General features: G+C 48.6%; 2 protein-coding genes across 4 annotated transcripts in view; both read left to right on the top strand.

The window, feature by feature from the left end:
- Window positions 1-12,650, top strand: part of ZFP64 (ZFP64 zinc finger protein) — a 113,629-nt gene that overhangs the window by 82,443 nt on the left and 18,536 nt on the right. The window contains exon 1 of one of the 2 annotated variants that reach the window (XM_058433053.1): window positions 9,833-9,989. The exons of the other annotated variant lie outside the window; for it this stretch is intronic. Within the exon in view, the coding sequence (XP_058289036.1) occupies window positions 9,884-9,989 (106 nt within the window). The 5' untranslated portion in view covers window positions 9,833-9,883. Of the gene's footprint in view, window positions 1-9,832; window positions 9,990-12,650 lie in introns of those variants that run through there. 2 annotated transcript variants of the gene reach the window in all.
- Window positions 4,005-4,553, top strand: LOC116461044 (endoplasmic reticulum resident protein 29-like). Of its 2 annotated transcripts, XM_032142458.1 has the most exons (2): window positions 4,005-4,148; window positions 4,288-4,305. In XM_032142458.1, exons 1-2 carry the CDS (start codon window positions 4,005-4,007, stop codon window positions 4,303-4,305), a joined length of 162 nt encoding a protein of 53 aa, XP_031998349.1. The 2 variants fall into 2 exon arrangements, with proteins under 2 accessions (XP_031998349.1, XP_031998347.1); XM_032142456.1 differs by having other exon boundaries at window positions 4,005-4,553.

Here is a 12,650-nt window from a genome sequence, read left to right on the forward strand (position 1 = left end):
GTCTCACTCTGTTGCCCAGGCTGGAGTGCAGTGGCAGCGATCTCGGCTCACTGCAAGCTCCACCTCCTGGGTTCATGCCGTTCTCCTGCCTCAGCCTCCTAGTAGCTGGGACTACAGGCGCCTGCCACCATGCCTGGCTAATTTTTTTTTTGTATTTTTAGTAGAGACGGGGTTTCACAGTGTTAGCCAGGATGGTCTCGATCTCCTGACCTCGTGATCCGCCCGCCTTGGCCTCCCAAAGTGCTGGGATTACAGGCATGAGCCACCGTGCCCAGCCTGGCCTGTATTTCATGATCTGGCTAAACCTCAATTTAATGTAGCCACTTGTCTATTGTTGGACATTGAGGATGTTTCATTTTTTTTTTTGCTATAACAATGACTTGCAACAAACATTCTTGTGCACCTGTGCAAATTTCTCTGGCGGAGAAAAGATGGAAAGCAGAATTGATAGATTGGCAGGACATTTTAAAAAATGTATTGCCAAATTGCCCTCGAAAGTAGCTATAAACATTCACACTCTCACTAGCAATGCATCAGAAAACCAATTTCCTTGTACTCTTCCTAACAGTAGATGTTCTGAATGTTTTAAATTTTTATTGATCTGATAGGTGAAAAGAACAGTGGGAATGGGCTTTACTAGCCATTCCCTTATAATTAGTAAGATTGAACACCCCTTCCATGTTTGTTGCCCTGAATCTGCATTTAACAAGGTCCCCGGGTGATTCCTCTACATTAAAGTTTGAGAAGCACTGAAATCAGAATCTGACTTTTAACAAGGTCCCCAGGTGATCTGTATACATGTTACATTTTGAGACACACTGGCATCAGAATCTGCATTTTAACAAGATCCCCAGGTGACTTCTCTGCACAATGAGTTTGAAAAATACAGCATAGGCATGGGATAGCTGGCTCACGCTCAGCATGTGTGTGTGTTTAATCTTTTCTATCGGGACAGGTGAAAACCAGTGTTTCCGTTTACTTGAACTAACATTTCTTTAATCATAAGTGACCTTGAACATTTTTTTTCAAATTTTTCATATCATGTTTTTCTTATCTGGGAGCTACCTAGTCCCTGAATCTCCTTAGTTTGCTTCAAACATACCGAAGTTGGTCTCTTAAAAGAGTCTTTGCTGTTGCTCCTCCCTCCCCCGGGAATGCTCTCTCCCTGATTCTTTCCATGGCTGGCTATTACACTCGTGTTTTAGCTCAAAGGTCACTTCTAGCCAAAATCAGGTACCCACCACTACCACCCAGTCACTCCCGATCACACTACCACAATATTTTGATCATAGCGCCTAGTGCCCTCTAAAGTGACCTTGTACATTCTCTGGTTACTTCTCTTAATCCCTTCTGGATCTTGTCTGTCTTTATCACTCTATCTCCAGCACCTAGAACAGAGCCAGGCAATAAAGTGGGCTCAAAGAATTGTTATCAAATGAACTAATGGTGGCTCATGCCTATAATCCCAGCACTTTGGGAGGCTGGGGCAGGTGGATCACCTGAGTTCAGGAGTTCGAGAGCAGCCTGGCCAACATGGTAAAACCCTGTCTCTCCTAAAAATGAAAGAAAAAAAAAAAAAAAGCCAGGTATGGTGTCGGGCGCCTTGTAATCTCAGCTACTCGGGAGGCTGGGGCAGGAGAATCGATTGAACCCAGGAGACAAAGGATGCAGTGAGCCGAGATTGCACCACTGCACACTAGCCTAGGCACCAGAGCAAGACTCGGTCTCAAAAAGAATTCCTGGCAAGGGTACAAGGGTAATGATCAATAAATACGATTTGTTCCTGTCTAGTTTTCTCTTTTTTTTTTTTTTTTTTTGAGGCGGAGTCTTGCTCTGTGACCCTGGCTGGAGTACAGTGGCGCATTCTCGGCTCACTGCAAGCTCTACCTCCTGGGTTTACATCATTCTCCTGCCTCAGCCTCCCGAGTAGCTGGGACTACAGGTGCCCGCCACCATGCCCAGCTAATTTTTTGTGTTTTTAGTAGAGACGGGGTTTCACCGTGTTAGCCAGGATGGTCTGGATCTCCTGACCTCGTGATCCGCCTGCCTCGGCCTCCCAAAGTGCTGGGATTACAGGCGCGAGCCACCGAGCCCAGCCTCCTGTCTAGTTTTACACCTCTTTGGGGAATCATTTGTGCCTGGATAAACATTTATTTGTTCATTCTGGTATTCATAGTAGAGAATAGTAATATTAATGATACAAGTTTAATGAGGATGCTTAGGAAGGAGAACCCAGCCAGGCACGGTGGCTCGTGCCTGTAATCCCAGTACTTTGGGAGGCCGAGGTGGGAGGATCACTTGAGCCCAGGAGTTCAAGACCAGCCTGGGCAACATGGTGAAACACATTCTCTACCAAAAAATACAAAAATTAGCCTGGGTGTGGTGGCATGTGCCTGTAGTCCCAGCCACTAGGGAGGCTAAGATGGGAGGATCGCTTGAGACCTGGAAGTTGAGACTGCAGTGAGCCAAGATCATGCCACTGCACTCCAGCCTGGGTAACAGAGAAAGACTGTCCCAACAAAGAAAAAAAAAGGAAGGAGAACACAGCCAGGGTGCCCACATCCCCAGAGGCCCAGGACAATCAGAAACAACATTGTATTGATACTTTGTTTTTTGTCTCTTTCTCTTTAAAAAGAAGAGTAAGCTTTCCTCATTTAATATATGGATTGAAACTATAAAAGCATGAGAATTCTGCAACTCAGAAGAGTTGAGTAAGGTCACACAGGCTTGTTTGCTTCAAATATATTTCCATGTAAAACAGTAACTGTGCCTAGCTAAGTGGAATAACCAATTACAGATGAGTGCTACTTTCATAGATAACTATAACTCTTACCCCATTATCATAAATAACTGTTAATACTTAGAGTAGTATCTATGTACCAGATGTTGTTCTGTACCTGTTTACATATATAAATTCACTAATCCTCAAGCCACCCTTGGCATTGCCATTTTATTAATGAGAAAAATGGGACACAGAACAGCTTTCTTGAGATCACACAGGTGGGATGTGAACAGAGTTAGGAGCTGGGATTCTTGGTTGTTTTTTTTTTTTTTTTTTCGGAGATGGAGACTCACTCTGTTGCCCAGGCTGGAGTGCAGTGGCGCCATTTTGGCTCACTGCAACCTCTGCCTCCTGGGTTCAAGCAATTCTCATGCCTCAGCCTCCTGAGTAGCTAAATTACAGGTGCCCACCACCACGCCCAGCTAATTTTTTGTATTTTTAGTAGAGATGGGGTTTCACCACGTTGTCCAGGCTGGTCTCAAATTTCTGACCTCAGGTGATCCACCTGCCTCAGCCTCCCAAAGTGCTGGGATTACAGGTGTGAGCCACCACACTCGGCCAGAGCCAGGATTCTAACTCAGGTTGGCTCCAAACTGTGCTCTTAGTTACTACATTATCCTGCCTCTGGCATCTTTATAGTGTTTGTAAAGAAGGGTAGAGTGACCAGGAGAATCTGTTGTATAATTCAGAAGTATGCTGTTTATCTCTTGACAAAATACTTAAGAGTTGTGAGAATTACAGATATTCTCCATTTTTCTTCTACAAAGCAACAATGTTTGAAAATTTATTAACTTTCTGTGTGAACAAAGGGGATTACCTAACTACTATTAAAAAAAAAAATCACAGGCTGGGCAAGGTGGCTCACGCCTGTAATCCCAGCACTTTGGGAGGCCGAAGCAGGCAGATCACCTGGGGTTGGGAGTTCAAGACCAGCCTGACCAACATGGAGAAACCCATCTCTACTAAAAATACAAAATTAGCTGGGCGTGGTGGCACATGCCTATAATCCCAGCTACTCAGGAGGCTGAGGCAGGAGAATCACTTGAACCCGGGAGGCAGAGGTTGCAGTGAGCCGAGATCACGCCATTGCACTCCAGCCTGGGCAACAAGAGCAAAACTCAGAGCGAAACTCCGTCTAAAAAAAAAAAAAAAAAAATTGACCACTGACTTGGGGGATTCTCCACTACGGCTTCCCCACCTCCCCGTCGCAGAACCCGGTGATATGGCTGCTGCTGTGCCCCACTCCACGTCTCTCTCCCCGCTGCTTCCCCTTCTCCTGGGCTTCCTGCTCCTCTCCGCTCCGCATGGCTGCAGCGGCCTGCACACCAAGGGCGCCCTTCCCCTGGATACGGTCACTTTCTACAAGGTCATTCCCAAAAGCAGGTTCGTCTTGATGAAGTTCAACACCCAGTACCGCTACGGTGAGAAGCAGGATGAGTTCAGGCGTCTTGCTGAAAACTCGGCTTCCAGCGATGATCTCTTGGTGGCAGAGGTGGGGATCTCAGATTATGGTGACAAGCTGAACATGGAGCTGAGTGAGAAATACAAGCTGCACAAAGAGAGCTACCCAGTCTTCTACCTCTCCCGGGAGGGAGACTTTGAGAACCCAGTCCCACGTACTGGAGCAGTTAAGGTTGGAGCCATCCAGCGCTGGCTGAAGGGACAAGGGGTCTATCTAGGTATGCCAGGTGGCCTGGTGGCCTGCTGCATACGACGCCCTGGCCAGGAGTTCATCAGGGCCTCTGCGTGGAGGCCCGCTAGGCCCTCTTGAAGCAGCGGCAGGACCATGTCTCAAGTGTGAAGGAGACTGAGAAGAATTGGGCCGAGCAATACCTGAAGATCACAGGGAAGATCTTAGACCAAGTGGAGGACTTCCCAGCATAGAGATGACGTAGATCGCCAGGCTGATTGAGAACAAGTTGAGTGACGGGAAGAAGGAGGAGCTCCAGAAGAGCTTAAACATCCTAACTGCTTTCCAGAAGAAGGGGGCCGAGAAAGAGGAGCCGTAAAAAGGCTCTCTATGGTTTTCCAGGGTTTGGTAGGGGTGGGGAGGGGAGAGTTAACCTGCTGGCTGTGAGTCCTTCGTGAAATATAAGGGGGTGGTGGGAAAAGTGGTACTAACCTACAATCCTGAGCTCTGAGTATGCCTGGACGTTGATGCACATGTGGCTATGCTTGGGATGTCTCTAGCTGGTGTGGGATAGCTGGAGCACTTCTCAGGTGGCTGGTGAAATGACCCCTCAGAAGGAATTGGTGCAATAGAGAAGAGTGAGGAGTGTACGGCCTAGGTCTTTGCCAGGTGTAATTTGGATTCAATTAAAGTTTCAGTGTTTTGGTTAAGTGGAAAAAAAAATCAGGACAAAGGCAATATATGAAGTATGAAGAAGTAATAGTTTTCAACAGAAACATCCCATGCAGAAAGTACTTTTAAATGCATGTTTGGCCATGATTCCCTTGTTATGTGATATTGTTGCTGAAAACAATGAAAAGTTGTCGCCTATAAGAACCTCAGTCTACGTGTTTAAAGTTAGCAACAAATTTTTTTTTTCTTTTTTTTTTGAGGTGGAATTTCGCTGTGGCACCCAGGCTGGAGTACAGTGGCACGATCTCAGCTCACTGCAACCTCCGCCTCCTGGGTTCTAGCGATTCTCCAGCCTCAGCCTCCCAAGTAGCTAGGATTACAGGCCTGTGCCACCACACCCAGCTAATTTTTATTTATTTTTACTAGAGATGGGTTTTCACCATGTTGGCCAAGCTGGTCTCGAACTCCTGACCTCAGGTGATCCACCTGCCTTGGCCTCCCAAATTCTGGGGTTACAGGCATGAGCCACCGCACTCAGCCAGCAACAGATTTTTGTAGCCTGTTCAAACATCTTCTGGCCGGGCACGGTGGCTCATGCCTGTAATCCCAGCACTTTGGGAGGCTGAGGTGGGCAGATCATGAGGTCAGGAGATCAAGACCATCCTGGCTAATACGGTGAAACCCCGTGTCTACTAAAAATACAAAAAATTAGCTGGGCGTGGTGGTGGGCGCCTGTAGTCCCAGCTACTCGGGAGGCTGAGGAGGGAGAATGACGTGAGCCCCGGAGGTGGAGCTTGCAGTGAGCCAAGATCGTGCCACTGCACTCCAGCCTGGGCAACAAAGCAAGACTCCATCTCAAAGAAAAAAAAAATCTAAAAAAAGAGCTTCCCTCGGTTTGAAATCCATTTGTTCCAGGTACAATATAGTAATGTGTCTTCTTCACTTTAATTTGCAGAAGCTCCTGATTATGAGGGAAGATGAAAATTTTCTAGCTGGATTTCAACAGAATAGTCAACCTGTGTAATAGGCAAATGGGATTGAAAGAGGAGAATCATGACTGATTATGCATGGCCAATGATACTTTGCTTTCATTTATATCTGTAGACCCTGTAAGTTTGTGCATGTGTCTGTGTGTGTGTGTGTGTGTGTGTGTGTGTGTATTTTGTTTTGTTTTTTTCAGATTTTAAATTTTGAGCCTTGAAATAAAGCCATTAAAACCAAACATGATGGCAAGGGGCAGTGGCTCATGCCTGTAATCCCAGCACTTTGGAAGGCCGAGGCAGGTGGATTGCTTGAGGCCAGGGTTCGAGACCAGCCTGGCCGACATGGTGAAAACCCATCTCTACTAAAAATAAAAAAAAAATGTCGGGCGTGGTGGTGGCTGTCTGTAATCCCAGCTACTCAGGAAGCTAAGAAAGGAGAATTGCTTGAACCCAGGAGGTTACAGTGAGCTGAGATCACGCCATTGCACTCCAGCCTGGGCAACAAGAGTGAAACTTCATCTCAAAAGAAAAAAAAAAAGGTAATAAACTTAATTTAGGACTAGAACTCTGATTGGATGTTTTGCAAAAGAGTAAAAACAATTTTTTTCAAAAATAAGACTAATCAGTTGTCATTATATTTGTGGAACACATTTATCATTTTCACTTTGTTTTTGGCTGCAATTATACCTACATGGAAAATGCAAGTCAAGACTATACTGATATACCATTTTATATCAATATAGTTGGCAAAAATAAAGGCATGTTATAATCCTGAGTGTGAGAAAGAATGGGCTTCACATTTTGGGTTTTGTTTGTTTGTTTTCAAGACAGGTTCTTACTCTGTTGCCCAGGCTGGAGTGCAGTGGCACAACCATGGCTCACTGCCCAGCCTCCAAGGGTCAGCTTCCTCCTGCCTCAGTTTCCAGAGTAGCTGGGAGCACAGGTGTGTGTCACCCGCCCAGCTAATTTTTGTATATTTTTTGTAGAAACAGAGTTTTGCCATGTCGCCCAGGCTGGTCTCAAACTCCTGAGCTCAAGTGATCCACCAACCTCAGCTTCCCAAAGTGCCAGAACTACAGGCGTGAGCCACGGAGCCTGACCTACGTTATTTCTTATACCTTGCTGGGGAAGTGTAAGTTAATACAATCATTTTGGCATTATCTCTTATACCACCCCCAGGTATACATTCACTCACGAGAAACTCTGACACTTTTTGGAAAGATCATAGCAGCACTGTTCACAATGGCAGAGACCTGGCAAAGGCCCAAGTGCCCATCAACAGGAGAGTAGGTGAAGAAACTGGCATTTTGACACAGTGGAATATTTACAGAGCAGTCAAAATCAATAAACAATGACAGCAATTTGGATGATCTTAGCAAAATAATATTAAGTGAAAAAAAGTTATTCTTGGAAGATTACATACCCTTTTTATATTCTTTAAATATTAAAATTGTTTTTTTTTTAAGGAATACATGTAGGTACAATAAAACTTGCTAAAGAGAAAAAGCAAATGAATGAGATCTGTAGGAGTCAGGCTGATGATTCTTAAGTTGTAGGGCAGAGGAGGGGAGGGGACATCAGAAGGCCATATAAAGAGAAATGTAGGTTGTGGTTAAGGTCCTACTTTGGGGCAGTAGGTTCCCTGGTACTTATTATATCATAATGAACAGAGGTGCAAGCAAGCAGCCTAAAAAATGTAGGCAAGTGTAGGCTAAAAATAGGCCAGTAATAATGCCTCATGTACCAATAATTGATTGTGTACACCTGAGGTGAAATAACAAAGCAAATACAAACACACGTACACACCTCAAGCAGTATAAGGGGGTATCAGATGTCTCCCATCCCCCCATGCCTCTTTCAACTTCCCCAGAGGCAACCACCGTTTATCCAGTCTCCTCAAAAGGAGACATAATAAACGTGTGTGTATATATAGATATATATATATATTTTTTTGAGATGGAGTCTCACTCTGTCGCCCAGGCTGGAGTGCTGTGGTGCGATCTCGTCTCCACCCCCCGGGTTCAAGTGATTCTCCTGCCTCAGTTTCCCCAGGAGCTGGGATTACAGGTGTCCGCCACCATGCCCAGCTAATTTTTTGTATTTTTAGTAGAGACAAGATTCCATCATGTTGGCCAGGCTGGTCTAGAACTCCTGACCTCATGTGATCCGCCCACCTCGGCCTCCCAAAGTGCTGGGATTACAGGAGTGAGCTACCGCACCTGGCTACATGTATATATTTTCAAATGTCTTTACAGATCCGTGTAACTACACATACATCCCAAAGAAGACTTGAAGCGTTGTGTTTTTCAAAAAGTTTAAGTCTCAGAAATTTAACCTGACGTGACTTCACCGGGCATTACACAAATATTCCTAAATCGATTCACAACCTGAAAATCAAGGGGAAGTCTGAGGAAAACAGGTCAGCTTTAGAGAAATGGCAACAATTAAGCAAAAATGCCGTTCTCGCAGGCCCTGCCCTGGGGTTCGCCAACGGTAACCTCACAGAAGGCTCATTACATATGCTGCCAACCCCCCAGGACCACCCCGTAAAACTCATACGCGGCGCTGTTAAAAATACAGATTCTCAGGCCCCGCCCCAAAAACTCGGAGCTGAGCCTGGCTGGGTCTTTTTGAAACAAGGGCCCCCACGTGATTCTCAGGTTCGGGCAAGCTTGGGGCACAACCCAGTCTTAAGTAACTCCCCAATTTGAAGAAAGTAAACACCTGGGGGATGTAGGTGGCTTTCTTGCTCCCCGTTAGATGTCATTTACGTGGCGCAAGAAGGGGTCTCCCTCGGGTCTCATCGAGGTCCCAGCCAGTCTGAGCACGAACGCTAATTAGCTCAACCCCCCGAGGACCACGCCTCCGTCACCTGCTGGGCGGGGCCGACGCCGGGTTGGCCCCAAAAGCACTCCTGTGTGGTCCAAGACCCAGTGCGCCCGAGTCACGGGGCGGGAGCGGGCGCGTGCTATATAAAAACACGCATTTCTGGCCTCGGCCATCTGAATCCAGAACTTTCGGAATCTGCATTGCTCCCTGCAGTTGGAGACACTCTGGTGTCTCCAACTCATTTAAAATTTAAATTTGGGTAAGCAGCAGGGCTGAGAACCAGGAGTGGAGGTGGTGCTTCTCAGCTTGGATGCACATCAGAATAACCTGTGTGTGTGATGGGGGTGGTAAGGGAGGGAGACGGCTTTAAAAAAAAAAAAAATCCCAATGCCCAGGTCCCAGCCCAGACCAATTAAGTCCGAATCTAAAAGCGCAGCCTGTGCAGCGCGGCAGCCACAGCGCCACCTGGGAGCTCGTTAGAAATACAGGAGCTCAGGCCCCACCCCAGACCCACTGAGTCAGAATCTGCATTTTAACGAGATCCCCAGTGACTCGTGCGCACATTAAAGTTGGAGGAGAGCTGCGCTTCTGAAATTTTAATGGGCAAACGAATCACCTGGGGATCTCGTTAAAATGCAGACACGGTTTCTCAAACTTTAATGTGCATGCGAATCACCTGGGGATCTTGTTAAAATGCAGATTCTGATTCAGCGGGTCTGGGGTAGAGCCCGAGAGTCTGCATTTCTAACGAGTTCCCAGGTGGCGCGGGCTGCCCGGGCGCGGACCGCAAGTCCACGGGACTCCTGGGGTCTTGGCTCCAGGCCAATCAGCCGTCAGCACTCTTGATAAATCGCCCTGCTCGGCTGATGAGCAGAATTGCTGGGACATGCGCGTTCCGGCCGAAGGGGGGTAATTTCCTAACTCCGGGAATTCGTTGTGTGAAGTAGGCCACTCCTAGGAACGCGCGGGGAGCCCTGTCCTCGCGCCATGTCGCGGCGCAAGCAGGCCAAGCCCCAGCACCTCAACTCCGAGGAGCCGCGGCCTGTGCGCCGGGAGTGTGCGGAGGTGGCCCCGCAGGTGGCGGGGAAGCCGGGTGAGTAGCGCTGCTGGAGCCCCGCCCGGGGGCTGGGGGCTGGTGCTCAGAGGTTCTCCGGACCCGCGCGGGTACGAGGACCCGGCAGCGGATCTGAAAGGGCGGGCGAAGCATCTGGCGCAGAGTCCTGGGACTCGGACCTGAGCGTCCCCGCCCCCCGCCTTTGTAAATTACACCCTCCTGGAGTCAACCGTCCCTTTCCCCGCCTGGATTCCTCTAGCCACTCCTCTCAAGAGCTAGTCAACGAGTTTGCCTCCCAAACACGCTGGAAGGATGCTCAGAGGACCCCTCAGAGGCTGTTTTCGGGGCGCGCGGGCACCCGAGTCCCCGGCCTCCTTGGCACTGGGCTTCGGCTGCGCGCCTGGAAGGTGGCTTCTTGCCCTGGGGTTACGTTTCAAATGCGTTGTCCAGGGAAGGCCTCACCGAGGAGCGGACGTTCGAGCGAAGACCCAAAGGCTGGGAGGGAGCGAGCCGTGCAGGTACCCGGGGGAAGAGCATTCCAGGCCGAGAGAACACAAGCGCAGGGACCCAGGGTGTCAGCGCTGCTGTAGCCGGAGAGGTCACGGGAGGCCCGAGAGGTGATGGGGGCAGACGGTGGGGGGTGGGGGACGGCCGTGAGCCCCGGTAAGAGCTCTGCATTTTATCTGAGCGAAGTAGGAGCTGTGGTGGGGATAGAGCAGTGATACTGTCGTACTTAACAGGCGGCCCCCACACCCCCTCTTCGGCTGCCACGTGGACACGGGATATAGCAAGGAGATCCTCGGCCACCCTAAGCCCCCTGGGCAGCATTTCTCGTCCCGGGATCCTCCGCTTCAGAAGAGCCTGCGGGAGGGGACCTTTTCTCGCTCGCCGAATCCTTCCTGCAAGTTAGAGATCCCCCCTTCCCCCGCCTCCACTGGAATCTCAGGGGTGGGGTTGGGGAATCTGCATTTCTAAGGCGCTTCCCTTTTTGCTTATCTTGTGCTTAGATTAAGAGATTGCGGGTTCCTACTTTCTCTTCGGCTACCAGTTCCCCGTGGTCAGCCGATACCTTTCCTTTAAGGGGGTGAGGAAAGGAGTTGTAACTGGACTTCCTCTTCTCCCCTGCTCTTTCCTGGCGCGGAAAGGAGGATGGGTCCCCTCTCTGGGGAGGCTCACCCCTCCAGAGGCGCGGGCTCTCCAGCTTCCGCATCAACTTCCACCACAGTCGGTCTGGTGGGTTTTGATCACACCTTCCCGAGGAGATGGTGGAGGGGAGTAGTTTAATGAAGTCTCCACTAAACGAATAGCTTATGTGTTAAAGCTTGTTCGGGTGGAGCTACCATAACCAGAATAGTATAACCACCCTCGTGCCCGAGGCCTGGGATGGAGATAGGCAGGTGAGACTTACAGGATCCCGTCCCCTGGGTCGAGGGGCGGGGCCCTTGCTGATCTCTGCGCCTAGGAGAAGCTGGGGAGGTACTGGGGATGCTGAGTCTTTTGGGGGAGGTGTTTATAGAAGAGAATTGCTGAATAACCCCAGGCTGGATTTGAAAGTCTGTGCACTGAGCTACTTTGGATTTCTGCAGCCAGCGCTGCGAGGCGCCTTCTGGAGCCGCACCCAGTGTTTCGGGCATGGGGAGGGTGTTGTGTGTCCTGGAGTACTGTGGTGCCTTCTGTGGGAGCAGGACGCAAACTCCGCCGGCCCAGTAGTGTGCCTCAACCCCAGCCACCACTTCGGAGAAAAAGCCGTCTTCCAACTGACGTTTTATCCTAGTACCTTTGGTCTGCGATACTGGCAAGGGGGTACATTTTTTACTAAGGTTGGGCCACTCTTAATGTGCAAGTGTCTTTGCAACTCAAGTAGCTTTTGGAGGAAAATAAAATGGAAAGTAATTAGTAGGCTTCCTGTCACCACCAGTAAAATGACGGAGGGGCCAGAGGAACCTTAGGGAACCTCATCCGTTTCCCCAGGAGTTAAAACCCTCGCCATGCTAACCTGGTTTCTAATAGTCAAATGTGGCCCACCCCCACTTCCAGAGGCAGAGGGTCTCCCCGTGCTGCACCTTTCCCAGGAGAGTGGCCTTCAGGCCTTCTTTGTTTTCCTGGATGTCTAAATGTAAAAGAAATCAGAGGCCCCTCACACCTCCCCATCAGAGGCTCTATCTGGGTCATCCTTTAACCCACCTCTCTCTCTTTTCTAGTTTGCATTGAAAACATGCATTTTTCTCCCCCTGAGAATCTGGTAGAATCTTACGTGTGTATATCAGTGAATAACACTAATAGCATTTATACAGTATTGACTAATACACGAGGTTCTCTTACATATGCTAAAGAACTTCATCTAAGCTAGTGAGACGGCCATAATACCCATTTCACAGATGTGGAAACTGAGGAACCGGGGAAGTTGAGTAGCTTATCCAGGGGACACAGCTAATGGTAAAACTGGAATTGAAACTTATCAGCTGGTTTCCCAGTCTGTTCCCCAAACCACTGTGTTATACAGTGCCTCACTTAGATTTGTTTTTAGTCTTGCTTGACTTCTGTGGAATTAAAACCCTCAAGAGTTTAATGGTTTTCTAGTATGTGTTGCTAAGTAATGAGGCTTTGTTTGTGTCTGTCCCTGAGGGACATAGGATGGGTTGCAGATCTGGCAAGTGTGGGTTCCAATGAGCTGAAAACTTCCAGTCCTGCAACCTTGAG

The sequence above is a fragment of the Hylobates moloch genome, unplaced genomic scaffold (assembly GCF_009828535.3).
Source record: "Hylobates moloch isolate HMO894 unplaced genomic scaffold, HMol_V3 SCAFFOLD_21, whole genome shotgun sequence".
In the NCBI taxonomy this organism is placed as follows: Eukaryota; Metazoa; Chordata; class Mammalia; order Primates; family Hylobatidae; genus Hylobates; species Hylobates moloch.